Here is a 24,876-nt window from a genome sequence, read left to right as displayed (position 1 = left end):
AAATGACCGACCGTTTCGCTATACAAGACCCTATTCCTCAGCTGGGATCGTGCAGAGGCGTTTGAAGCACTTCAAAGCCCTTTGAAACTGCATTGATTTGGACTTCAACATGTTGGTTGCGATTGAAATCCATTGTGTGGATACAAATCCTGAAATGTTTTCCTCAATTTTTTATTTAAGAAAGAAAGACATGAACATCTTGGATGGCATTGGGGTGAGTAAATTATCAGGAAATTTTCATTTTGAGGTGAACTAATCCTTTAAGTGCTGCTGTTCTCAGTGGTTCTTTTCAAGGCTAAAGCCTTTCATTTAATCTCCATTTTTGTTTCTCCAAATATATTTTGGAATCTGGTGCTTATGTTAAATAGCCATTATCGCACAATAAATTTGTTATATTAATGAAAACCTGTTATTGTGAGTTTTATTTGACAAAAAGGCTGAAACTTACAGCAAACGTATACACACAGCAGTGAAAAATCTCAAATGTAGTTAGTGAATTGAATTCCACAGCAAATGCTCTAATTTACTGTAAAATGTATAGCAGTACATGTTCATTGTTGCTCTTGTAATTTCACTTGCATTCATAAACATTATTTCGACTAATTTTAGTTACAGCTGTAAAAACAATTTTACAGCATATATAGGAGAGTGGGGTGATTTGTGCCAGGGGGGGAAGTAGTTCCACCCTTGTTTCTGGAAAACCATAGAAGAAATTGGTCATGTGACCACATAATTTTGAAAAGCAATCACTTTTACTCGTCCTCCAAAGAAGAGAGACACATGGCATGAGAGTTAAGCACATTTTAGTGCAAAAAACTTTTTTTTTCCCTTTCAAAGTAAAATTTCTATGATTAAGGTTTTTTGATTGTAGTGTCTGAACAATTATAGACAAGTTTGAAAACATTTCACACATGTTTTAGTGCTTTAGTAGGCTACACAATGAGTCTATACAGTTAGCATGATGTTAGCTCTTAACTGCTGGATCATGCTAGTTTTTCAAACTTGTGGGTCTGGGGTGATTTGTGCCAAAGGGCCTGGGTTAAGTTGTGCCAGATCCAGACCACCTAGACCTACATACTCACAGGGGATAATCTTGAGAAGTGAGGAGATGAGCATGCCTCATCATTGTTTGACTTAGGCCTGCCTGCTATTTGTTTAATTTAGCTAACACTGATTTCAGTTTTCAGTTTGCACTATGTTATTGAAGAGAAGTTTTATTCCGTTTTTAAGTGGCCTATGTCACAATAGGATGTTTAGAAATTAGCCTAGTCACTTTATTCTTATATGTTACATAATTGACAGACAGCGCTATGTCAACAGGCATCTATTGCCAAAGCATTTTTGCCTGAAATGATTCACAAATATCATATATTGTGTTGCTATGGTGCTCTAAATGGTTGCTAGGGTGTAGCTTGATAGCTTCACAATAATCCTGAGAGACTGATTGGTCGTCTGAGTAAAATGAGCCCGCCCCCTTGTCTCTATGACACTGTGATCCAGAGTTATGTTCAATACAAAATCCCTATGCAATTGACCATAGTAGGAAAAACGCATGCTATGGTATTCCAGGGTGACAATATCTAAATAAACCTTAAATGAGTAATTTTGTATTGAATTTATCTTGCTTTCATATAGCATTACGATTCATAACATTAAAATGTTCTGTTTTACTTCAGAAATCACTGGCACAATTTACCCCCAATGTATTTCCCCAAAGGCACAACTTCCCCCGCACCAGGGGCAAGTTGTGCCATGAGACCACTTTTTTCCCAAGAGCTATATTTCTGAAACAATTTATTTCAGATCCAAAGTTATTGTTCTCAGGGATGCACCACATCCTGAAATATATGTACATCCTTAAGTTGAAGGCATTACTGCCATGGCCTCACTTTAAAGTCACTTTGAGTAAAAACTGGCACAACTCACCCCACTTTCCCCTAAGGCAGTGTGCTGTGTTTTTTATGGTACAATTGTAGTTAATGATTTACAGTGCTCTTGGAAATTTTACAGTCTTACTGGCAACCAAAGTTGCCAGTAAGTTACTGTAAATTTTACAGTACAATTGTAGTTAATGATTTACAGGACTCTTGTAAATTTTACAGTCTTACTGGCAACCAAAGTTGCCAGTAAGTTACTATAAATTTTACAGTCAATTTTTTACAGTGTGCTTAAAACATTAAGTGTGGTAGGTTTTTCTTTATAATCCACTTTCTTAATAAATCGGTTACAATAACAATTGTGGTGTTTTTCTTTATAAACAACTTTCTTAATAAACCAGTTACAAGTGTGGTTGATTACAATACAGAAGTTTTCTACACACAAAATGCATACTTGTAACACTAGGTATTGAGAAAGGTCATGTGACCGAAACGTTTGCACTTTTTCATTAAAGCAGTGGTTTTATCTTGTAAAAAACCCTTCAATGTTAAGAGTGCGCATACTGTTTTGAAGGTGCATTTGGTGAGTTCCTGGCTATTCTTCAATATCAATAATACCAACCATTTATAATACATATTGTTTACACAAAGTTTCATCTGTACCTGTTTTGATTGATAACACAATAGAAAAAAAAAAGTAATTTACACGCTTAATGAAATACAATATTTAAAGTAGGCATGAAAAATAAGTTGCAAGAGTCTTTTCTTCCCTATTGTGTGAAGTATATCCGTTTGAAATATTCGTCTCGAACAAGAAAAAATGTAGGGCGGGACTTAATTTTATCTATTGGGAAATGATTGTTGGATGGTTGTGGTTTGCTAATGCGTGATCTCAAGCGATTGACAGGTTGTCCCATCCTCACGCCAGTAAACGCATCATCAGAAAAGAGAAGAGTCACTGCAAGAGGGAGGGGAAGTTTGATTCAAGATTACGAGAGCACATGAATTTAAAAAAAAAGATGTGCATGGATAAATCATTTATAATAAATACTGCAATATTCCATTAAAAAAATAAGAATAATCCATTTTGATTTCATGGTGACTTTAAGCAAGTCATCCTATTTAAAAGACAAAATTCAGGATTAGAAAATTTAATTTAAGAAAAATAATATAAAATTTTAAATTAAAAAAATTATATAGCCTACTGTAAGGGGATTTACAGTCAAAGGCCCAGAACCAGATGATGAATGAAGAACCGGTGTCAGAATTATAATAAACTGAAGAAAAGTTTTACTGAAGATAGTTAGCAGTTTCATCAGCAGAAGTCAGCTTCAAGACTCACACAGGACTTCATAGTCCCTCCCCGCTTACAGTTACAAAGATCACAGCAATTATACCTTCACCAAGGTCTAAGCTACGTCCTTGCTTCAGGTGGAATGATTGTCATTGGCTAAGAAATAGATAAACTAAACATAGTAATTTTCCACACATATACAGATAGACCGAAGCATTTCTCCATTATGCAGCTGTCACTCAGACCCTGAAGTCAGGCACGTCATGACCTTCCAGGTCGCAGATTTGGGTTGCTGGGCACAGCATGTCCAGAACAACAACTCAGTCAATCTCCAATAATGCCAGTTGTTCCTTAACCTGTAACCAAAAAGACTAACACACACACCGACACACAGCTTCTTCAAGGCTGGATTTGGCCAAGCTCTATAAACAGGGGAGTCCTCTCAAAACATCAAGATAATTAGTTCTTTCTCTCAATAAAGAGAGGACATTTTACTCTAAATGGAAAGTATTTCTTTAACTTATTAAATGGTCCCTTAAACTATAGACTTCAATGACCCCTATATGTTTTAACACGTTGAAGACCTTTCTCAAACACAAAACGAGTCCATATTTCATTGAAGCCAGGCTAAATGAGCGAGCACTGTTACTGCATTCAGATATCAAATATAGACATTAGAGAATACATAAAAATAACTTTTCAGAAATCACACCGGTAACTTCTATAACAAAGTAAAATCTCATAAGTCAAAAATATTGATTAATACCTTGATTATAATCACTCATTAGATATACATTGAAGCAGCAATGGATATTCAAGAATCCAACCCCTTCAAAACCGAAAATTTGATAGAGACAGAAATCATTAAGTGTAGGTAATATATAAATGCATTTATTATAATCATTTGAACATGGTTTAGCACACATAACTTGCATTTCTGATGAGGCAAACATAATTATGCAGCAGGGAAGCTAGTAACTCTTCTTCTCTGCACATCTGCTGTGCAAGCCAAAACCTTGCAGAATGTTTCATACATAAAACTGAATCAACAGAAGTCCTTTTCAATATTTCGAGAATCAATTTGCACTTTACCTGCTTATCTTTTTTATTTTCTAATCTGAGAGGGAACCGTAAAAGGCTTTTTATTTGTGAAGGCATGCATGCTGCGTAACAAAGAATGTGATTTTGCTTTTAAATACAAACTAATCGTAATTAAATATGAGTTGTGAAATGATCTCATCCAGGTGTCTCTCAACATCCAAATACAGAAAAACATATCGACACATTCTAATGACACAGACACGCAAAATGATTATTAGTACACAATAGAGGATTGACAGACGAGCACTGAAAATTGAATATTCAAGGATTATGAAATATTACTCACTAGGCACAGAACAATACTATTGCTATTAGAAACAAGTATTATCCAACTCTCTACACTATGTCTGTGTACCATTAGAAGAAAGATTCTTGATGGTGAACCTTTCCTTATTCTAAACCTCTCCAATGACTCTAAAGGAAATACAACAGATAACACTTTGTCTAAGCGACTGCTGATTGGTTGGAGTCAAACAATATTGAATACTGGATTGTTGACTGTCGAGCAGCTAATAGTTTCATTGATCCCTTGCTCCGAAAGCATCCACGACCAAGTGCTGACCTAGTTTTCCCTGGGTATACCATATGGCAAAGAAGCAAAACTGATTTTGAAGCAGCAATTCTTCACAGAATGACCAAAAGATCATCTTTAAAGCTGTGTGCAATGTTACGGCGGACAGATTGTTCTAGAAAAAGAGCAATCGTACCTTACAGTACTATGTGTTAGAGCTAAATGCTACCGACTATTCTGAGGGCCACCTTCCTGTCTCAAAACCTGTATATCACATTTTTACAACTCACATGGCTCAAGTAGAGTCAACTTGCCAATGGCAACATTCTAAAACTAAAACAAGAGGTCCTAAAATTAACCCGCAGCAGATTATTCAATTATTTTGGGAGTATTTTCTGTATTACAACACATGTGCAACATAAATTCCTCAGTCACAGCACCTTGTGTTTTGATTTCAAATTCATCATGCAGTTTCCAGTCACAACACTCCCTTTTCCAGAATTGCATGTCATATTTAAGGATATAAAAATAAAATTAACGAATGTCCAAAAAAGTTCCAATAAAACAACATCAAAAAAGTGCATACATGTATTTACAGTCTTGCTTAAAGCATAACACATATACTTTTCTTTGTGTATATACTCAGATTATTAGTAGTCTTCATTATATAAGGAGACATAACACATAGCAGGACTCAAAAATATTCCATCGAGTCAGTTGTGGAGATGTTTGCATTGCGGTATTGATTAGCCTGGCTGTCAGGGGGGAGAAGCAGGGAGGAGGAAGTGTACATACAAGTGCAAAGAAGAATCATAGATTAATCCATCCAGAAAAGCACATTGAAGATGGCATAAAGTGTTCATCCAGCATCTAATATGATCGTGTCACTTGCAACTATCTGCAAATGTCCTGATATCCTCAGCAGTGCAGATTAAGCAAAAGAAGCATAAAGAAACAGGCCAGATTTAAACAGTAATGGATGTTCGTATAAGATGTTCAATATCAGACTTTAGGATTGCAAATGTTTTTTTCTGACATTTGATATGTGTCGTTCCTGGCTGAATGCAGTAAATTCAGTGGAGGGGAGCTTTTTTTCAATCTTTTTGGTCCCTGTAGGGAGTTTTTTATTGTACAAGTTCAAGGTTTGATCCCTCCTGATGAAAACGAGAGCGCAAAAGCCCACAAACTATAGTTTGTTTCTCTCTCAGGATACCAAAGAGGCAGTTGTCAGAGAATTCAAGGTAACGAGACAGATGGATGCTGACAAAATGTCGAAATGTTTCTCAAACAAGATTTCAGATCCCCTTCAGAAAAAAATGATAGGCAGTTCACATCAAGGGCACTTGCTTCAACATTCGTCAGAAGGTTGGATTTAGGTTGGCGTGGCTTTGCCCATAATTGCCTTGGGAGATCATGAAAGTCTTTATTTTCAGCAGGCTGCAGAAGATATTTTCTCTTCAATCTCAGTGTATCGTGGGAAGACAAAAATGGAATTGAAGATACGCTGGTTGGACGATTCTTATAGTCTAGGACAGTGGTTCCCAAACCTGTCCTGAAGGACCCCCAACACTGCACGTTTTCTTTGTCTCCCTAATCAAACACACCTGATTCAACTCATCAGCTCATTATCACATGGGTTAATGAGCTGATGAGTTGAATCAGGTGTGTTTGATTAGGGAGACAAAGAAAACGTGCAGTGTTGGGGGTCCTTCAGGACAGGTTTGGGAACCACTGGTCTAGGATATCCCGAACACCTCACTCAGAGTTCTTGGTTCTGCTGCCTGCATGTCCTAAAGTGCCCGAAGCATGCAACGCACTCTCTTCCGAAACACATATTGATGATGTTCTTTAGCTTGGTCTGAATTTAAATGCATTAACAGTGAGATAATATGATGATCCTTCAATCTGGTATAAAGAGACTTGTTCACATGTTGGCTGTTGGCCAATCCACATGCTATTGGGAGCTGTCATGAGATTGTCAATGTAAATACATCCAATCCTGTCAACAGACTCATGCTTCAATGTTCAGTAACAGGTAAATTTACACAGTTAAACTACATGGAATACATTCAAAAAAAATAAAATTAAAGTAAAAAAACCTATTCTATATGTAGAGAATTCAAATTACTTTTCAAGTAACAAAAACTGAGGATAAATGCTGCACTGCCAAAAAATGGCCCCGGAATCAATGCGCATTGGTTTCTGCGTCCATTGCAAAAAGATTTGTATGTGCATTTATGAGTTAATGTGTATGTTAAATAAAATTTAAGTCTGAAGAGGAGCTCCGGCCCTAACGCTCTGACTTGACTTTATACCGCAGAACAAGGTACGTGGCAAGTCTCAGAATTAAGAAAAAGAGCCCCAGCACAATGAAGTCCACGTAGAGCTTAGCATCCTCCACATCCAGCAGCTGCAGCACCTCTTCTGGTTTCTGGAACTTACACACCACGCCGGGACACTCCAGCTCTGAGCGGTTCATGCCATAGATGGAGAGGATCACACCCTCAAAACCATACCTGCAGAGGAAGAGATCAGTGTGTGGGTGTGATATTTTTGTGATTAGGGGATGAATGTCTGTTTATGATTGTTATTGTTATGGTTCTTGACTGACCTGACGTACGACACATAGGAGCTCCATTGAAGGTATTTGGGGATGGTGTCAAAGTTGACAAAGAAGCCCGAGAACAGAAGAACTGGGATGGCAGAGACTGGACCTACAAATGTGGCAACCTGAAGATGCGAAAGAGGAAAATATAAAGAACAGTCAATGTAAAAGCCGGGATCCAAGCACCTCAAGCAAGGAAGTACAAGGCTGGGGCGGGGGGGGGGACTTTTTTTTTTAACTTGACTTTTAAATAGTCAAGTTAAAATATTAATAAAATGTTATGTTCTGTTACTTGGTCTGCTCCCTGGTCAGTTCTCATTAATGTTTACGTTAAGTTTGGTATAGTTATCTTTCTGCTAATAAAGTTTTTTTTTTCATTTTAATCTTCGTCTTCGAGTCCTGCGTAAACCACGCTCAGCCATAGCGTGCCAGCAATATTGTTTAACAGATTTACTGAATTATTAGAGTATCATTGAGTGGTCCTAAAGACTGTTTGGAATTATGAGAATAATATTTAATCACACAAATTACTTAATTTATGTTTGAAAACTCCTCTGTTAAAGTACATGTTGTAAATTTTGTATAAATGACATAGGATACAACAGATGAAACTACGCATATTTTTGCTGATATGTGCATGATATCTGCATGATATCATAACTGCCAGGCGATGACTGTGACGTGAAATTTAAATGTATTCATGTATTAAATGAATTCAAATTATCATAGCAAAAATATATGCATTACATTTTAGATACAATGACGTACACTACAGTTCATAAATCTGGGGTTAGTACATCTTTTAATGTTTTTGAAAAAAGAGATGTTGTGAAGTATTATTACAATTTAAAATAACTGTCTTCTATTTCCTGATGTCAAAGCTGAATTTCCAGCAGCCATTACTCTAGTCTTCAGTGTCGCATGATCCTTCAGAAATCTGTCTAATATGCTGAATGGATGCTCAATAAACATTTCTTATTATTATCAAATTTGAAAACAGTTGTGATGATAAATATTTTTGTGGAAACCGTGATATATTTGTCTTAGCATTAACATACAGACCACAGCTCTTAACACAATAGTAACTTCATTAACAATCAAGGTGGTAAATTCATTAACATTCATTGTGACTCAAACTTTATATACTTGTCACTGCTACGCTGAAATAAACATCTTCAAAATCGACATCATTTTTTCTTACACAATTTTAAAGTCTTCACTGTCACTTGTAGTGAGCTTAATGCATCCTTACAGAATAAAAGTATTAATTTCCTTTAAAAAAAAAAACTTTACTAATCCCATACTTTTGAACGGTATGTTACCACCACTAGTTTGAAGTCCTCATACCTGTAGTGAGGTGGATGCCGCTCCAATGAGAAGCCCCAGAGACTGAGCCACTAAGGCAGTGGAGGTGGACAGCGCCATAAAGAGCAGATACCTTGCTGCCTCTGGAGGCTGCTTTGTCATCCAGTACACTATACTGCAGTACATTATCGGACAAATGACCTGGAAGAGTGAGAAGAAGCACTCATACATTTTACCTGAGACATGTGAACGATCTGAAAAGTGTGACAGACCCACTAGGGCATTGACTGACATCCCCCCAACATTTAGAAATGTCTGTCCTCACATGCCAACTTCTCAAGCCCTTCCAATTAGTTATAATAGTGGCTACATGCTTTGATTTAACATTATCACATGAGAAAGATGTAGAAACAGACGTACCTGGAATGGAATGTCAGCCATGGTCTTAGCCAGGTAATACGCCTTTAGACTGTACCAGTAATTAAGATGCTCCCTCATGAACACTGACATCTCCATTGGAACTGCAAGGAAAATACATCATTGCTAATTCGATCCACTGATTCTGTAAGAACCATAACTCTCAATCAAGCCAATAAGAACGCTTCTAATTCATTACAAACCAAAAAGGGTTAGTAATCAGACAGATCAAATCTGTTTTCCATGCTCATAAAGAATTATGCACACACAACCAAACACACAGATTGCCTTACATGTAAGGACGGTGGGCATGAGTGCAGCAAACATGAGAAACAGCATGGAGAAGAACAAGAAGCCAGTGTTGTTGAACACTTTGCTGGCATCATTCCCAATGTTCAGGTACAGCAGACCAATCAGCACGCCGATACACAGGTGTGACATCACCCTCAGGTGGGTTAATACCTGAACACACACACACAGACGTTGCTTTTGTTGTTGGATTTCTTTAACATTTGATATTAGGCACAGACAATAACAAGAGAGGATAATTCTTACCGTGTCCCTGCATATTGTGATGAAGGTTCTCTTGAAGAGGATGCAGAACTGTGTGAAGGTACTGGTGGCAAAAGTGTGTTTCTCAATGTAGCCTGAATCCTGGTCGATTACACAATAACACAAGAGGTGAGCGGGTCAGAGACTGATAAAGAGACTGACAGATTTTGTGTGTGAGAGTGTGTTCACACTCACATTATAACACTGGGAGGGGCAGGATGTGGTGGGGTCATTCTTGTCAATGGAGTTCTTCTTGCTCTCATCTGAACACAGGCCTCCCTGAACAGCCTCGAAGAGCACAGGGTTCAGATCACCGTACTCTCCTGAGGCGACCTCGATTACTGCCAGCAGAAAGACAGCAGAATTCACACACATGCTGATTGATTGACTGACAGGACAGACAAGAGGAGCCGAAAACAAATATCAGCTCTTTGAATACACTGGCATGATGCCTTCAGCAACTCAGTCACACTGGATACAATATATAACTAATATTACAAAAAATAAATAAATAAAACTATCAATAATAAATAAAAGTAAATTAGGAAATACACTCATACACTCATTGCTGCATTTATTTGATCAAAAATACAGTAAAAACAGTAGTATTGTAAAATATTATTTAAATTTGAAAGAACTGTTTTCAATTTTAATATATTTTAAAATGTAATTTATTCCTATATGACAAAGCTGTTTTCAACAGCTATTACTACAGTCTTCAATGTCACATGATCATTCAGAAATCATTCTAATATGATGATTTGCTGCACAAGAAACATTTCTTATTATTATCAATGTTCAATTGATTAACAATCAACAACACAGGATTCCCTGACCAAACATATTGGCTTAAATATTATTCATTTCTTTAGGTGTGACATTTTTAAAGGGATAGTTCACCCAAAAATGAAAATGTTGTCATCAATGTTGTTCCAAATCTGTATGAGTTTCTTTCTTCTTTTGAACTCAAAAGAAGATATGTTAAAGTATGTTGGTAATCAAACAGCTGACGGTAGCCATTGACTTCCATAGTATTATTATTTTATTTTTTTCATACTATGGAAGTCAATGGCTACCAACAACTGTTTGATTACCAACATACTTTAAAGTCCACATGAAATCAAAATTGACCATATTTACTTTGTTCGCCTAAATTGATCGTTTTGTGCTGAACAATTCATCCATGCAAGTCAATCCACACAAAAAAATTTTTTGGCTTCATAATCTTTAATCAAAATCTGAAAATGCCCCTCCCCTCTGCATTGGAGGACCTTCACTGAAGACGTAGGCTTGAGGACTTGGGTTGGGGAACCCTTAACCACTCCCCTCAAACCGTTAGTCTGCTATGAGCGAGAGATGGAGAGGAGGAGCGCTAGAGTAAAACCCTGCCCTCTGTTCAATATTCCGTTTCACTGGGAAATACGTCACAGCACTGGAGAAAAGTTGTTTGCAACTTCCGGTTCACGCGGACTTTAACATATCTTCTTTTGAGTTCAACAGAAGAAAGAAACTCATACAGTTTTGGAACATCTTGAGGTTGAGTAAGTGATGAGAACATTTTCATTTTTGGGTGAAAACTATCCCCTTAAGAAAAACACTCTCTCTCTCTCTCTCTCTCTCTCTCTCTGTCTCTGTCTCTGTCTCTGTCTGTCTCTGTCTCTGTCTCTGTCTCTCTCTCTCTCTCTCACACACACACACACACACAGTACACCTACTAAAGTCTGCAGGATTGTGGTATGTGGGGCAGTGGAGTCCAAGGTTTTTCAGGTAGGGGATAAGGTACGGTACCGTCCCCTTATATATACACTGACCTTGACTCAGGATATAAAGCTACACAGAAGAACACACAGAGTATTAAAGAAGAACATGAACACATTAACATCCTCACACACTTCCAGTCATTCAACCCAGAAACACATTTTTCACAATACGATATAATTTTAGAATACAGCAATGACCTTGTCAAACATTTCAAATAGTTTTGCACTGGGCTGGTGGATCGTACAGATAATGGTTCTTCCTCCCAAAGCTAGAGATTTCATCAAGGACACCACCTGGAAACAGGACGCGCTGTCTAGACCACTAACATACAGAGACAAACACATGTAAGTTTGGAAATATTAAACAGAAAGGTTTCGTAAAGGAGCAATATTAATGCATACATTTTATTGGATTATGGTTAAGAATAAGGCTGTGTGTAATACTACAGCTCTGGGTACCTGGTGGGTTCATCAAAAAACATGACAGGAGGGTTGTTGACCAGCTCCAGAGCAATAGCCAATCGCTTACACTGGCCACCCGACAGGGAGATGGTGCGAGTTTGGGCGCACTCCTGCAGTCCTAATGCTGTGAGGATCTCATTCACCTGTCACACATTATATCATTATTTAGCTAACAAAAACACATAAACACAATGTCACCATTCAGCTTCATAGTTTTGATCATTTTTCTAACATATCATACTATCTATAGTGGTGCTGCAAAAGCTTACCAGTTCTTTTTTCACGTCCATATTTTCATTGAGTTTAAGGTTAGCAGAAACCTAAACAAAACAAAGAAAGATTACATTAAAACCAGGCTATCTATAATCAATTATCAAAAAAACTATATAAGTATGTAATTGAAGGTGTTTATGTACAAATAATTGTGCATAAAATAATGATTTGAGTTGAAATTATTTTATTATTTGAGGAAAAGAGATTGGTTGCCAGGGACAATTGTTATATATACAGCTTCATGAAAATAATGCATATATTTGCCCACAGAATGCAGTGATTGACCAATCAGAATTGAGTATTCTAGAGCGCTTCTCATGCTCACAGATGCAGACACACACAAAGGATCTCACCATCATTGCCTCTCGTGTTGTTAGGTTTGGCAGTAGCATGTCTTCTTGCATGATGTAACATGACATTTTTCGAAAGGTGCGGAGGTCACGGGGTCGCCCGTTTACCAGGATTTGACCTTTCATGCCTGTCTCTCTGCAGGAACATAGAGACATGGGACAGAAATCTTAATGAGACTAGAAAAAGAAAGGCTGGGAAGTGATAAACAGGTAATGAATTATTGAATATTCCTTCTCTGTGCATAAATGCATGCCCACCTGTAGCCGGCAAGAATGTTCATGAGAGTAGACTTGCCGGCCCCGGAGGGTCCCATGATTCCGATAAGCTCCCGACTGCAGAACTTTCCGGACAGACACTTCAGAAGGGCCTTAAATCCTGCACACAGCATTTTGGGTACATTGTGTTTATTCTGCTTTATGTTACAGTTTGCCAAATTAAATGCATGACAGAGTTAGCTGGCATCAAACAAAAATAGGCTTGATTAAACATTGAATTATATTAATATACTGTATACAAAATCATAACCTGTGAACTCCAATGAAGTACTTTGTACTCAAAGTACTTTGATTGTGCAGTCTAGAAAAATATTAACCCTCAAGTAATGTCCAATACAATTATTTAAACTACAAATGACAGAATAAAAGTCAAGATTTGAACCATCATCTAATTGTGCTGAAAAAGCAATGAAGTCATACCAGTAACTCTTATCTCTACCTCAAGAGGGAGACAGAAACTTGTGTTGCTACTGCCACTCATTGTTAGCTTCTTGTTTATGTCAGTGGTCTTAAATCTTTTTGAAATAGCAAAAATGACATAGCATGCAAGTGTTGACTTGAAAGCCTAGCAACTTTAAGAAACATGCATTTTACATTTAAAGGTTTAGGGTCAGGAAGATAAAAAAGGAAAGAAAGAAAGAAAGAAAGAAAGAAAGAAAGAAAGAAAGAAAGAAAGAAAGAAAGAAAGAAAGAAAGAAAGAAAGAAAGAAAGAAATACTTTTATTCACCAAGGATGCATTACATTGATCAACAGTAAAGACTTTTCGTTGCTACAAAAAAAAACTTTATTTTGAACTTTCTATTCATCAAAGAATCCTGAAAAAGAATTTATCACTGTTTCCACAAAATATATCAGAAATCTACAAAAATAGCACAACTGTTTTAAACACTGATAATAATAAATGTAATGAAAATTCCGCTTTGCAATAATTTTTTGTTTAAAATATTACAAATATACATATATGTATTTTTTTTTTTGTGTGCAAAAAACTTTATTACATTATAAGTGAACCTTGAGGAACATATTAAAATAAAAATCCATGTCATGACCCCTTTAATGCAAAAGAAAGAGTTTGAAATGAAACCGTTACAGTAGTATCCAGACCCCCTCAGGACCACAGACGCCTCACTGAATATCCCTGGTTTTATGTTATACGTTTTGTCTTCCCCCTTTATCTGTGTGTCTCTCTATATTTCAGTCAGATCCTTGAGTCATTAGTGAAGTGCTCTGATTGCTCTCTTTCATTCCCTGCATGTCTCTCTCCTTCTCCGCATATGCATCACGGAAAAATTGATGTATGATAAGTGACAGAATGGAGAAAGAGAAAGAGAAAGAGAGCGACATGGGCAACACCCTTACATCGACCTATAATTTCCGGTATGCTTCTCTGCATACCAATGATCTGTGGCGTGCATGAGTATTAAATGCTAACAACTCATCCACAAATGATATGCCCTGCATCCTATTGTAACTAATAATTTATCTTTAGATGCAACATGCTGACGATGTGTAACCTGAGCATTAATCTGCTCATGCATTTTTCTCCATCTCCAGCACGAGTTAAAAACAAACAGCACTGTGTCTGTGAGATCACTTACATGGGTCTGTGCTATAGAATGGGCTGAACTAGGATCAGCCTGAGACCGTTCTTGGAAAGTTTAAACACATTTAATCAATAGATGCGGTTGTGTGCCGATAAGGAAGAAAGCATCCATCAATCTGCTAGCGATATGGTCTTGTGTTAGAAACGTAGGCTACAGTGTTAGGAGGGTTCCTGAAAGTCAGTAACTATATTCACAATCTAAATCTTTTTGCCTTAAAAAGTTTTACTCATTAAAAAAAATATTATATTTACATGGAGCAGGTTGCTTTGGAGCCCCACACATGACATGCAGGAAAAAAATTATATTGTGGCCATGTTTCAATATCTTTTCTATGTTGTACTATTTCGTTCACTTGTTTTAATAGTTAAATAGTAGTTAAATCAATTTAACGAAAATAATGGAACGAATTAGTACAACATGGCCATGATTTACCTAAAATGAGAAAACAAATTATAATATGATTATGAATAATTGGCTCATATAGGCAAACACGATTTTGTGGAAGGGCTATGAGAGCTAAAAATTGAAATACTGAATGAACTATGCAATGGCAGAATACTTACAGTTCTCTAATATGATTGAGGTCTGCTGATTTCAAGTTCAAAAACAACTTTTTAATGTTTCTCTTAAATTGCTGCAGCACCCTTTTTTCACCTTCTGCCTGAAGCGCTCTGTTTTAGTTCCTTTCTCTTTAAAGCCCGACTTTTTCAAAAAGTCCAGTCTGTGCTCTAATTGGTTATCTGGACCAGACTGTTGGTCAAATGCTTATAGTGTGTGTCAGAAATGTAACACCCTTTAACATAATCAAGTTTCAGCTCCGGAGGCTTTGTGAGCAGCTAAAAACTGTATTATAGCTGTGGTAACAATGGTATCAGTAAAGTCCAATTCCAGCTCTCCAGTGAAAAAAACAGTATTTCCTCGACATAGCAAATTCACTCACCCAACTGTTCTTTGAGGGCGGACCAAAGCAGCCAGTAGGCATTATGCAAATCTGTAGTCACAGAATGTGTAGTCACAGAAACAATGGCAGGACTACAAACGAGGCATTTTTAGTCAAGTATTTTCTGTTGGAGAAATTAACTCCCTTTACTGTGGACTTTGTGCTTTGTACCTTTGCAGATCGTTTGCATGCACAAACAGCTATATCACACACTGAAGGAAAGGTAAAAAAAAAAGATTAGCACCCTCAAGCAAGAGCACAGAATCTAATATTCTGCATTAGATCAAGCTAGCAAACAGTTTGAAGGTGGAAAAAGGATATTTCAAATTAAATGAAATATCTGGTGCATTACAAGAATGTATTTGGGTTAATTAGCTGCTATTTAAGCACAGAGACAAACCCCTCACTGTAAGAAATATGACTGTGAAATTCATAGTAATTAACTGGCAGCAAGTCACAAGTAACTTACTGTAAAATAAAAGCAGTTATTAACTGGCAGCTATTGACAAGTAACTACTGTAAAATCTTCACAGTAATTAACTGGCAACAATTGTCAAGTAACTTACTGTAGAATAAATAATTGTTTTTGTTTTTTTGCTGTTTTCATTTACAGTAGCAACCGTGTTACTGTAAAGTAAAACACGCTAATTTGCAAGTACTGCTTTTTTAACGGTAATAGTGTTTGAGCATGGAAGAACCATTACTGTTTCTCATTTTGCTGCTGTAGGACATTGTTAAACATATGTAATGGGTACATACTAGTGGTTACATTTGTGACTACTTATGTTTATTCAAACTAATAACTGTCTAATATCATAGTACCATAATCCAAAGTGTAATCTGTCAGATGGATTTGAAAATTCAGTTCAGCCAAATTCTCTGTCCCTCTCTATTTGTGACGTTATAGGCAAGATCATCTTGGATCATCTTGGATGGTTGATATGATTGTAAAGCACTTTGGGTGTACACAGTAGTACATATGAAAGCGCTATATAAATGCCTCATTCGTTCATTTATTCATTCAAGACTCAGAGGTATATTTCATATAAGCTAACAGGCCTAGTATAAATATCAGAGCACTGGCTAACTGTAGCCTCAGCTTGTTCCTCTCGCCAGAGCTGCTGGTAGCATTAGCATGACTGATAAACAGCAGGGCAAGCGATGTACTGACTTGAGTTGGTTTGAGTGGGCAGGAGGGCATAAATACTGATTGATGAATCAGTTTTCTTGGCCAGTATTAATTTTGATCATCAATTTGCATAAGTATTCATCAATTTGCCTCATGCAATGCAGTATTGAAGCTTTACAGCAATACTGAAGCTAGTCACTGGAGATGTTAAGTCTTTCCTTGATAACACTTTAAATCATGGTGCTATGATCATTAGACAGTAATTCATAAACATAAATAATCATAAACATAAACACCACTATGTTCCCATGACATAATGTACCAGTCAAAAGTTGAACACACTATCTCATTCAAGTGAATGTGAGGGTTGGTTCAAACTTTTGGCTTGTACTGTCCATGTTCTACAACAGCAACATTAGAAAGAAAAAAAAAAAAACTGTTAAATACACGGTTAAATAACACGGAAACCGAATTGATAAAATGACAGGAAAACATAATTCAGATATCATACAATATAATTGTAATGTATTCTGTTCTGGTTTGGTTCATTTGCCCTGTCATTATTTGTTGACTTTGGCTGCAGCTGAAATCGCATACTTCCCTATAGGCGAAAAACAGTGACAAAAGAAGTATGTCCGAATTCACAGTACTCATAAAAGAGTAGGCAAAAAGTACCCGGATGACCTACTTCTTCCGGCAAGATTGTGAAGAGGATTTGTGAATGGCAGTGAAGCGACATAACTGACGTTGGTAGGTCACATGATAAGGGCAACATGGCGAATGTAGTATTTCTGGATTACATTCATACTACACACACTCATACTTTATAGAACTTCAAATGTACTGTAGAACACACAAGAATCAATTATGTAATTGATTATACAATCAGTAATATATATTTTAAAGGATGTTGATAATCAAAAAGTTGATGGTAGCCATTGACTTCCATAGAATGGAAAAAAAATACTATGGAAGTCAATGGCTACCATCAACTGTTTGATTACAATACTCCCTTCATTACTGCAATTTTTGAGTGAATACACAGTATTCTACTGTGAACTTGTATACAGTAATTTCCTGTGCACAAACACAGTAAATTACTGTAGATTTCACATGTGTTTTTTATAGTGCTGGAGATGTAGTATATTCACAGAGCAGATTTGTGACTATTCTGCATTACTCATAACTCTAACTAATTTGCACTGGTATTGTATAACATATATGGCAGCCATGCTAGTTCCCACAGGTTCAGATCAAAGCAACCATCCAAAATTCAGAATGTTTATGACTCGACATGTTCTAAAAGCAGCGAGAGAGGAGGAACAGAGCAAGGGATAAGAAATTGCAGGAAGATAAGAGAAGATAAAACATGACAGGTGATCAGGGGTCCAGAGGAAAAGACAAAGTGGAGAGAGAGGGGCCAGAGGTAATACAGAAAAGCAAAAACAACAGAGACCGATCAATAAAGATGAGAGGCTAGGAGAGGGAAGAGGCAGCATGACATCTAGGAGGAGGGTTAAATGGCAGGAAAGCCACATAGCTTCTATTCATCAATCAGAAATAAAACCATCAGCCTGCACATAACCATTAATCTATTCGCTCTGCCTTTACTCACATACATTATCATTCAAGGCTCAGGGAAGTACTTATAGAGGAACAATTCTGTATGACCTTCACAAAATTCCACATGGACTGCACAGCAATGAAAAGGTGAAAAAAACAACAAGGTAAACCTGGATGAACATGTAGCATGCAAGCAAATACATTTGCCTTTGCAGTATTTTTAAAATTTACCAGTTTGAAAATGCATAATGCATAAACATTTCTGAATTTTAATGTCCATGCCGGCTGTTGCTGTTTTATACTGTCCTGTTTGGATTAATTTGCTCAAAGGTGACAGTAAGGACTTTTACAATGTTATAAAAAAATCTATTTTTAAATAAATGCTGTTTTGATCTTTCTATTCATCAAAGAATCCTGAATAAAAAATGATCACAGTTTCCTTAAAAATATTAAGCTGCACAACTGTTTTCAATATTGATAACAATAATAAATGTTTCTTAAGTACCAAATAAGCATATTATTATGATTTCTGAAGGATGATGTGACACTAAAGACTGAACTAATAGTTGCTGAATTATTTTATTTTTTCTTTGCCATTACAATAATAAATTATATTTTATACGTAACATGGTGGTGGAAAAAATATTGAATGGGAGAAAACATTAAATTTTTCCTCCCATCTCATATTTTTTTCATCAACATGCTCCGCAATTTTAAAATAAATTAAAATAGAAAAGTTATTTTAAATTGTAATAATATTTCACAAAAACAAATTTGTTTTTTAAAGCCACATATACTGTAAATACAGTTGTTGAACAATTCCAAGATTATTTGAAATGGTTGGATAAGGTTATCAAATTTGCTAAGACCTAAATATTTTTCAGCATGAAATGATATACATTTAAAACTGCTGATACAGAAATTGCACATGAAAGAGCTTGTTTCTCAACAGATGGAACAACAGAGGGATTGTATAATGAGGTATGAGGTAATACTGAAAGAATGGCATACTAATGGGTGCTAATTAAAAAAAAAACATAATGTGGCACACCATTCAAACATATAAGAAACAGAGTCTCAGGAGCAACCGGCTATCAATGTTATAGAGATAGATCATCACTCTATGATTCACCATCTTCCATTTAGTAAGGGCACATGTGTGCAGGAGACCTTATGATACATCTGTCGTGTACATGTGCTTGGTTTGTGCCGTGTGTGTGTGTGTGTATGCGGGTATGTGTGGGTGGAGCTCAGCATGCTGGTCTGGAGGACATGAAGCTATAGGAGCTGCTGTGTGTGCAAAAGCCATCATTCACCAGCATTAACGCAGCACTGCAACCACTCCATGAGGATTACTGGCTAAAATACATGGAGCATAGAAAGAGGGAGAAAGACAGAAGGCAATGAGAGTTATGAGATATGTAGTGAAGCTCCATAAGCAGGTACAAAGAGTGTAAATAGCAACAAAAAGTATTTTCTTTGCACTAAGTTCAAATAGCGATAGATGCTATTTACACTAAGTGAAAAAGTATTTTCTTTGCACAAGCTATTAGTGGCAGATACTATTTGCACCTCAGTGCAATGTAGTATATTATAAAACAGTATGCAGTAATAACAACATATTTAATGTATATGACTATATTTATTATAAATCAATAAATGGGTGCTGCTTTTTTGGGACATTACTTGTACTTGACATTACTTCCCCTACACATCCTTCAAATCCTGCCCCTTAAACACTATATTCCCACTATTAAATACCTGTTAGGCACTTTATTACTACTTTTCGAATATTGTCTTAATTTTTATTTAAAATAAAGGCCTCTACGAGCATGATATGCGATGGGAAAAGGGAGAAGAATGAGTTCAGCCAAAGCTTATGCAACCCGCCTCACACTCCATGCTACTCATTCTGTCATCAGTGTGATATCATTTGTCATTTTGTCTGGCTCAGTCAGACAATGGTGGGTGGAGTTAGTATTTATATAGAGTATATTTATTATATACATATTAAGTATTGTATAATAAAAATACAAATACGTATTTTCATTAAATATTTATACAAAAATGGTCTATATATATCAAACAAAATCTACTTTTTATATACTAAATGTACTCAACATGTTTCGAGGAAGTTTCGTAAAGATGAAATGAGAGATAGTACAGTGAGAATATACCATGATATAAAGATTAAATTCATAATTCCATGAACCCTTTTCCAGCCCAGTGAATAACATACACCCAAAGCTCAAACTAACAATTTCTATTTGTTTAAGAGCATTTAAAAGCACAAAACATTTCTCCTTTTATCTAAGCTCTCCATATACCTTCTTAAGACTGCCAGTTTTATCTCTTATCTTATCTCACAAGCTACACAGAATGTCAGATAAACCTATCCAGTCTGATATGTCCATCAAAAACCAGCCTAAGCTGCAAAGCAAAAAAAAACAAAAAAAACCACCAAGTACAATCAATCATTGCAACCAGATTAAAAAAATGGGCGGTGTAGAAGAAGATTGTCCTTATCAATAAAGTGTGTGTGAGCATTCACGTGTGTGGGCTGAGCTCATCCCGGGCAGGTATAGCTAGGCTAGGCAGCAGACAGCTGAGCAGTGTGCCGTCTAGGGAAGTGAATTATTTACTATATCTAAAGTCTGCTGAGAACAGCACTCCACAGCCCAGGACACAGGGTGGAGTGTGTGTGAGGGGCTAATAGTATCACGTCCATGTATATGTGTGTTTGTGTGTCGTGAGTTTGGAGTGATAAGGGATTATATAAAGCTATTCTGTCCATATCACAAAACAAACCCCAACTGGGTCATCATGACACCGATGCACCAACTCACCAAGTAGGCTAAATAAGACGACATGAAAAATTAATTTGAGTTTAAATAATTGTATGATCTTGCCAGTACATTAAATAAAAGCTTCCACTTAAAAAAAACCAGTGCAACAATATTACAGTAAAATCCTTTACATTTTTACTACAGTTGATTACTGAGACACAAGATGGCACAAGTTCGAAAGAGTTTGAATCTGCGGTGTGAAAGTAGGTTTCAGTGCTAGGATGAGATGATGTTGGCATGGATGACGGAGATCTGACAACAGCGATCGCCCAATCAGATTTGAGTATTCCAGAAACCATGTAATAAATTTTATTTATTAGCAGTATCTTGAGTTCAGACACAATAAATGTTTAGCACAAGAAAACCAGACAAATAAGTTGTTCATGTCAGCACAGATTTATGATTGGTTTGTTGCATAATTACAGTTCCTGTTTCTTGGCTAATATTATTATATCTGTGCGTGTGTAGCTTATCATATCTGGAAAGGTTGTCATTGGTTGGCAGAGATAAACGCAGTAAATCACATGACCACTTTTGTACTCATGGGCAATAAAAGGAAAATAACTGTCAGCGTCTTGATTTCGGACACAATAAAAAAAAAAACTCAAAAGGTAAAATGTGTAACCCACTAATACTACCAGAAAAACAAACTATAATCACTCATTTTGAGATATTTTCATCCAAGTTAAAGCTTCATCTTACAGTAATCACCACCACATAAGCTTCATCTTGAAGATTCATGCAATACCTCGCCTCCTCCAACAGGGGCCCTCACGGATGGTGTAGGAAAGCTCTGTAAACTCCAAGTCCACCGCTGAACGCCGAGGCAGGTGAGAAAACCTCTGTGCCTCAGTGATGTGGTTCTCCACCTTCTTCAGGTGGGTCAGCATGGCAGCATCTTGAGGGGCTCCTCCCGCACGCTTAGTCTCCTCCATGGGAATGGAAACTGACCCCGGCTCTGAAGACTTCGCAGCCATACCAAGAGCCTGGGAAATGTGGGAGAATGCAATGATGAAAAAATAGTTACAATGTATAAATATGGAACATTTGTACTGACACAGAATCATAAAATCATCCTACTGATTCTGCAATCAAATCTACCTCAATGCAATCACCTCACACATACACACACTTATGCAGAGGAGAAAATGTCTTTGATGAGTTGTGTGTACATTCACACTCCTGTTTGAGTCTATTGATACTACTGTATATGAGGTTGGGCTGAAGAGAAAAAAAGAGGAACAGAAAGGTGACAAAATCATTCTGTCTTTTAAAAAGAAACATGAATTAATCATGGTGGTCATCATTCTGAATAAACATTCACTCATTCCAACCACATTATGGTTTAATTAAGTGTTTTCGGTTAGGCCAGTTGAATGGCATTTGGGTGCTAACTATATTATACAGAGGCCATCTAGGAAGATATTTTGAGTATAAATCTGTGACAGAGGAAGCATCTGCTCAGACATGAGGGTTATGCACTTGGAGACAGTTTCAGTTAGTAGAGTAATTACCCTTGAAGCCTGTGGAATTTGATGCCAGCATCTGAAGCTTTGATGGAAACCTTTTTTTCAGTTTTGCGTGGGCAGCTCTCAACGAACAAGCTGACAAGAATTACTGACCACTGGGTCGAGCATCTCTCTCTATTTCAAATTAGTATTTCTGTACCTTTCAATAGTAATGGAGAACTTTCCTGAGCATAATCCGTTCTATTTTTATGAATATTTAGATAAACTAACAGAATTTTTAAAGAATTATCCTCTATAAAAATGAAAGCTCTTACACAGATTTAGTAGGATTCTCACGTTTTCCTGCTGGATGTGGAAGGCTGAGGTTGTAATTCCAGAAAGAACTGTTATGATGAGTAAGGATCTGATTACAGCCTGACAACAGTATAGCGCTGATTCATATGAACTTTCTGAATGACATAGAATATGAAGATTCTACACACACACATGTTAGGATTTGCTATCTTCGTGGGGATATCTTCGTCTCTCTATTGACAATGATTTTTATACTGTACAAACCGATATTCTCTCTACTTTTTCAAATAAGCATAATTTAGTATGTTTATTAATTCATTTCCCTCGTAGGGACTGGGACAATTGGTCCCAACAATGTATTAGTCCACAGCATACAAGAATTGCATTACTCAGAATGCAGTAAACAAGTGCCTTTCTGCAAGAATATCAGACTTTTAAATATAGTCATATCAGCATTCAATTAAAAATCACCACCAGATTCAATGACACTGACATTGTAAAACTGAGCTACAGAGGTACAAACAGTACTGACAGCAATGAGAACGTGGAATCCAATGAGTTATTGTATTTCACGTCAATATAGAAAGCACTTAGGCTGCAGAAGCATCTAAACCAGTTCCGGGTGCTGTGCTTGATAAAACCCTGCCTCTCTAAAGAACCAGTGTTTTCAATGTTGCCATCTAGCAAATTATACTGTTAAAGTGCTTGTCAATATGGTATCTTCCATTAAAAAGCGCTCAGTTTATTTTCCATTATGTCTAAAGGCACAAGACAAGAGGCTGGAGAATCGAACAAAACTACATTTCAAAACTGATCCAAGACTGCTCTGGAGCTTTACATGTATTGGTCCCTCTTGCCACTTGACACAGGTTTTCATTAAATAAAATCATTCCATCACTGCTGAGGCTGGATGAAATGCATGCACCAACAGGCGAACAAAAAACCTCAAAATCATTATTTTCATATATTCAAAATCTGTAAATTCACCAAATCCATCTTCCTCACAGACAGACCCGCACTTGATCCTCTTCATATCGAAGTGATTCATCTTCAAAAGAGTGGTCCTGAACACTTTATTTAAAATATTTCCAATATAATATATGCAGCCTAATTTGGAATTCTGGTCTTTACTGGTTCAAGATGGTCCCACAGCCTGGCCAAACTTGTGATAAGCAGGATTAACAAATTAATTCAAAACCAGACAACAGACCAGTCTGACCAGGTTGACCCAAGTGGTATATAGGCATAAGGCATAGGCCTAATGATTATGTCACTTATAGGACTCTATTGGCCACAACTTGACTCTCTTTTTCTGGTCAGGAGGCCATGTTTTTGAGCACCTCAGAATGGATCAGAATTTTGTACATCTGACACACCCAATGTAGGTCTTGGAGCTTTTACTAATGAGCTGATGATATCAATGAGTTGTATTAAATAAGGAAAACATCCCAAATATGCAGTGTTGAGGACTTGATTGAGAACCAGTAGTGAAAACCCAGTCTGTCAGAGATAGGTCACTGTCTCCCTTCACTCACTGATGCTCCACTTCCCAACACAGATATAAGACAGAGCACTCAATAAGCAATTATGAGGGAGCAATATTCATTAATAAAGAAATGCCAATCACATTCATTGCACATGCGCTCAATCTGGTGAATAGAGTCAGTGTTTAGAATAACATGCATCACATACCCTGTCAATGACATCACACGCATGCAAAACACAGGCTAAGAGATCCTCTCCAAGTGTTCACAGACTCAAAATGACATGATACCTACTTTTTTTGACGCGTTGAGTGAATCAAACGTCTCTCTGGCAGTGTGTTTCCTTATAAAAATGTCCAATTCATTCCTCTTAGCTCAAGAGAATAGTAAACACAGGCTTCAGCAACAGGAGCGGCCCCGCACTAGTCCAGCTGAGAGAAAAGATGCTCCGTTACACGCCCGATCCCGCTCACCGGTGACGGCGAGGATGCTCTTCTCCTTCAGAAAGCCGCTGAACGTCACATTCATGTCGTTCCTTGAAAATATAGCGAGACAATTCCCATCCAAAATAAACATAACAGTTATGAATCATTAAATATATGCAGCATCCTTGTTAAACCAGGAGTTTCATTTCGGACAGCTGACGGAAGGGCAAACATGACTCGATCATTGCGCATAACAGTCATCCAGAATGCGTATGGAGCTGTGCAGAGAGAAGTAGTGCTCGTTCTGCCCGGTCCTCCGGATGCTGCACCGCAGTAGC

The 24,876-nt window shown here is 37.0% G+C and overlaps 1 protein-coding gene across 1 annotated transcript; it reads right to left on the bottom strand.

Moving 5' to 3' along the window:
• Positions 1-6,471: 6,471 nt before the first annotated feature.
• abcg4a (ATP-binding cassette, sub-family G (WHITE), member 4a) lies at positions 6,472-24,876 on the bottom strand. The gene is made up of 15 exons (XM_084114262.1): positions 24,408-24,876; positions 21,615-21,852; positions 12,766-12,883; positions 12,511-12,643; positions 12,154-12,204; positions 11,882-12,027; positions 11,621-11,744; positions 11,378-11,492; positions 9,858-10,003; positions 9,666-9,764; positions 9,404-9,572; positions 9,114-9,214; positions 8,736-8,894; positions 7,395-7,513; positions 6,472-7,299 (listed from the first exon to the last, which is right to left on the bottom strand). The coding sequence occupies exons 2-15, from the start codon at positions 21,841-21,843 to the stop codon at positions 7,074-7,076; spliced, it is 1,935 nt and encodes a 644-aa protein (XP_083970388.1). The 5' UTR covers positions 21,844-21,852; positions 24,408-24,876; the 3' UTR covers positions 6,472-7,073.

This window comes from Abramis brama, assembly GCF_963993115.1.
Source record: "Abramis brama genome assembly, chromosome: 5".
Lineage (NCBI taxonomy): Eukaryota > Metazoa > Chordata > Actinopteri > Cypriniformes > Leuciscidae > Abramis > Abramis brama.
This window is presented reverse-complemented; position numbering and strand designations above follow the sequence as displayed.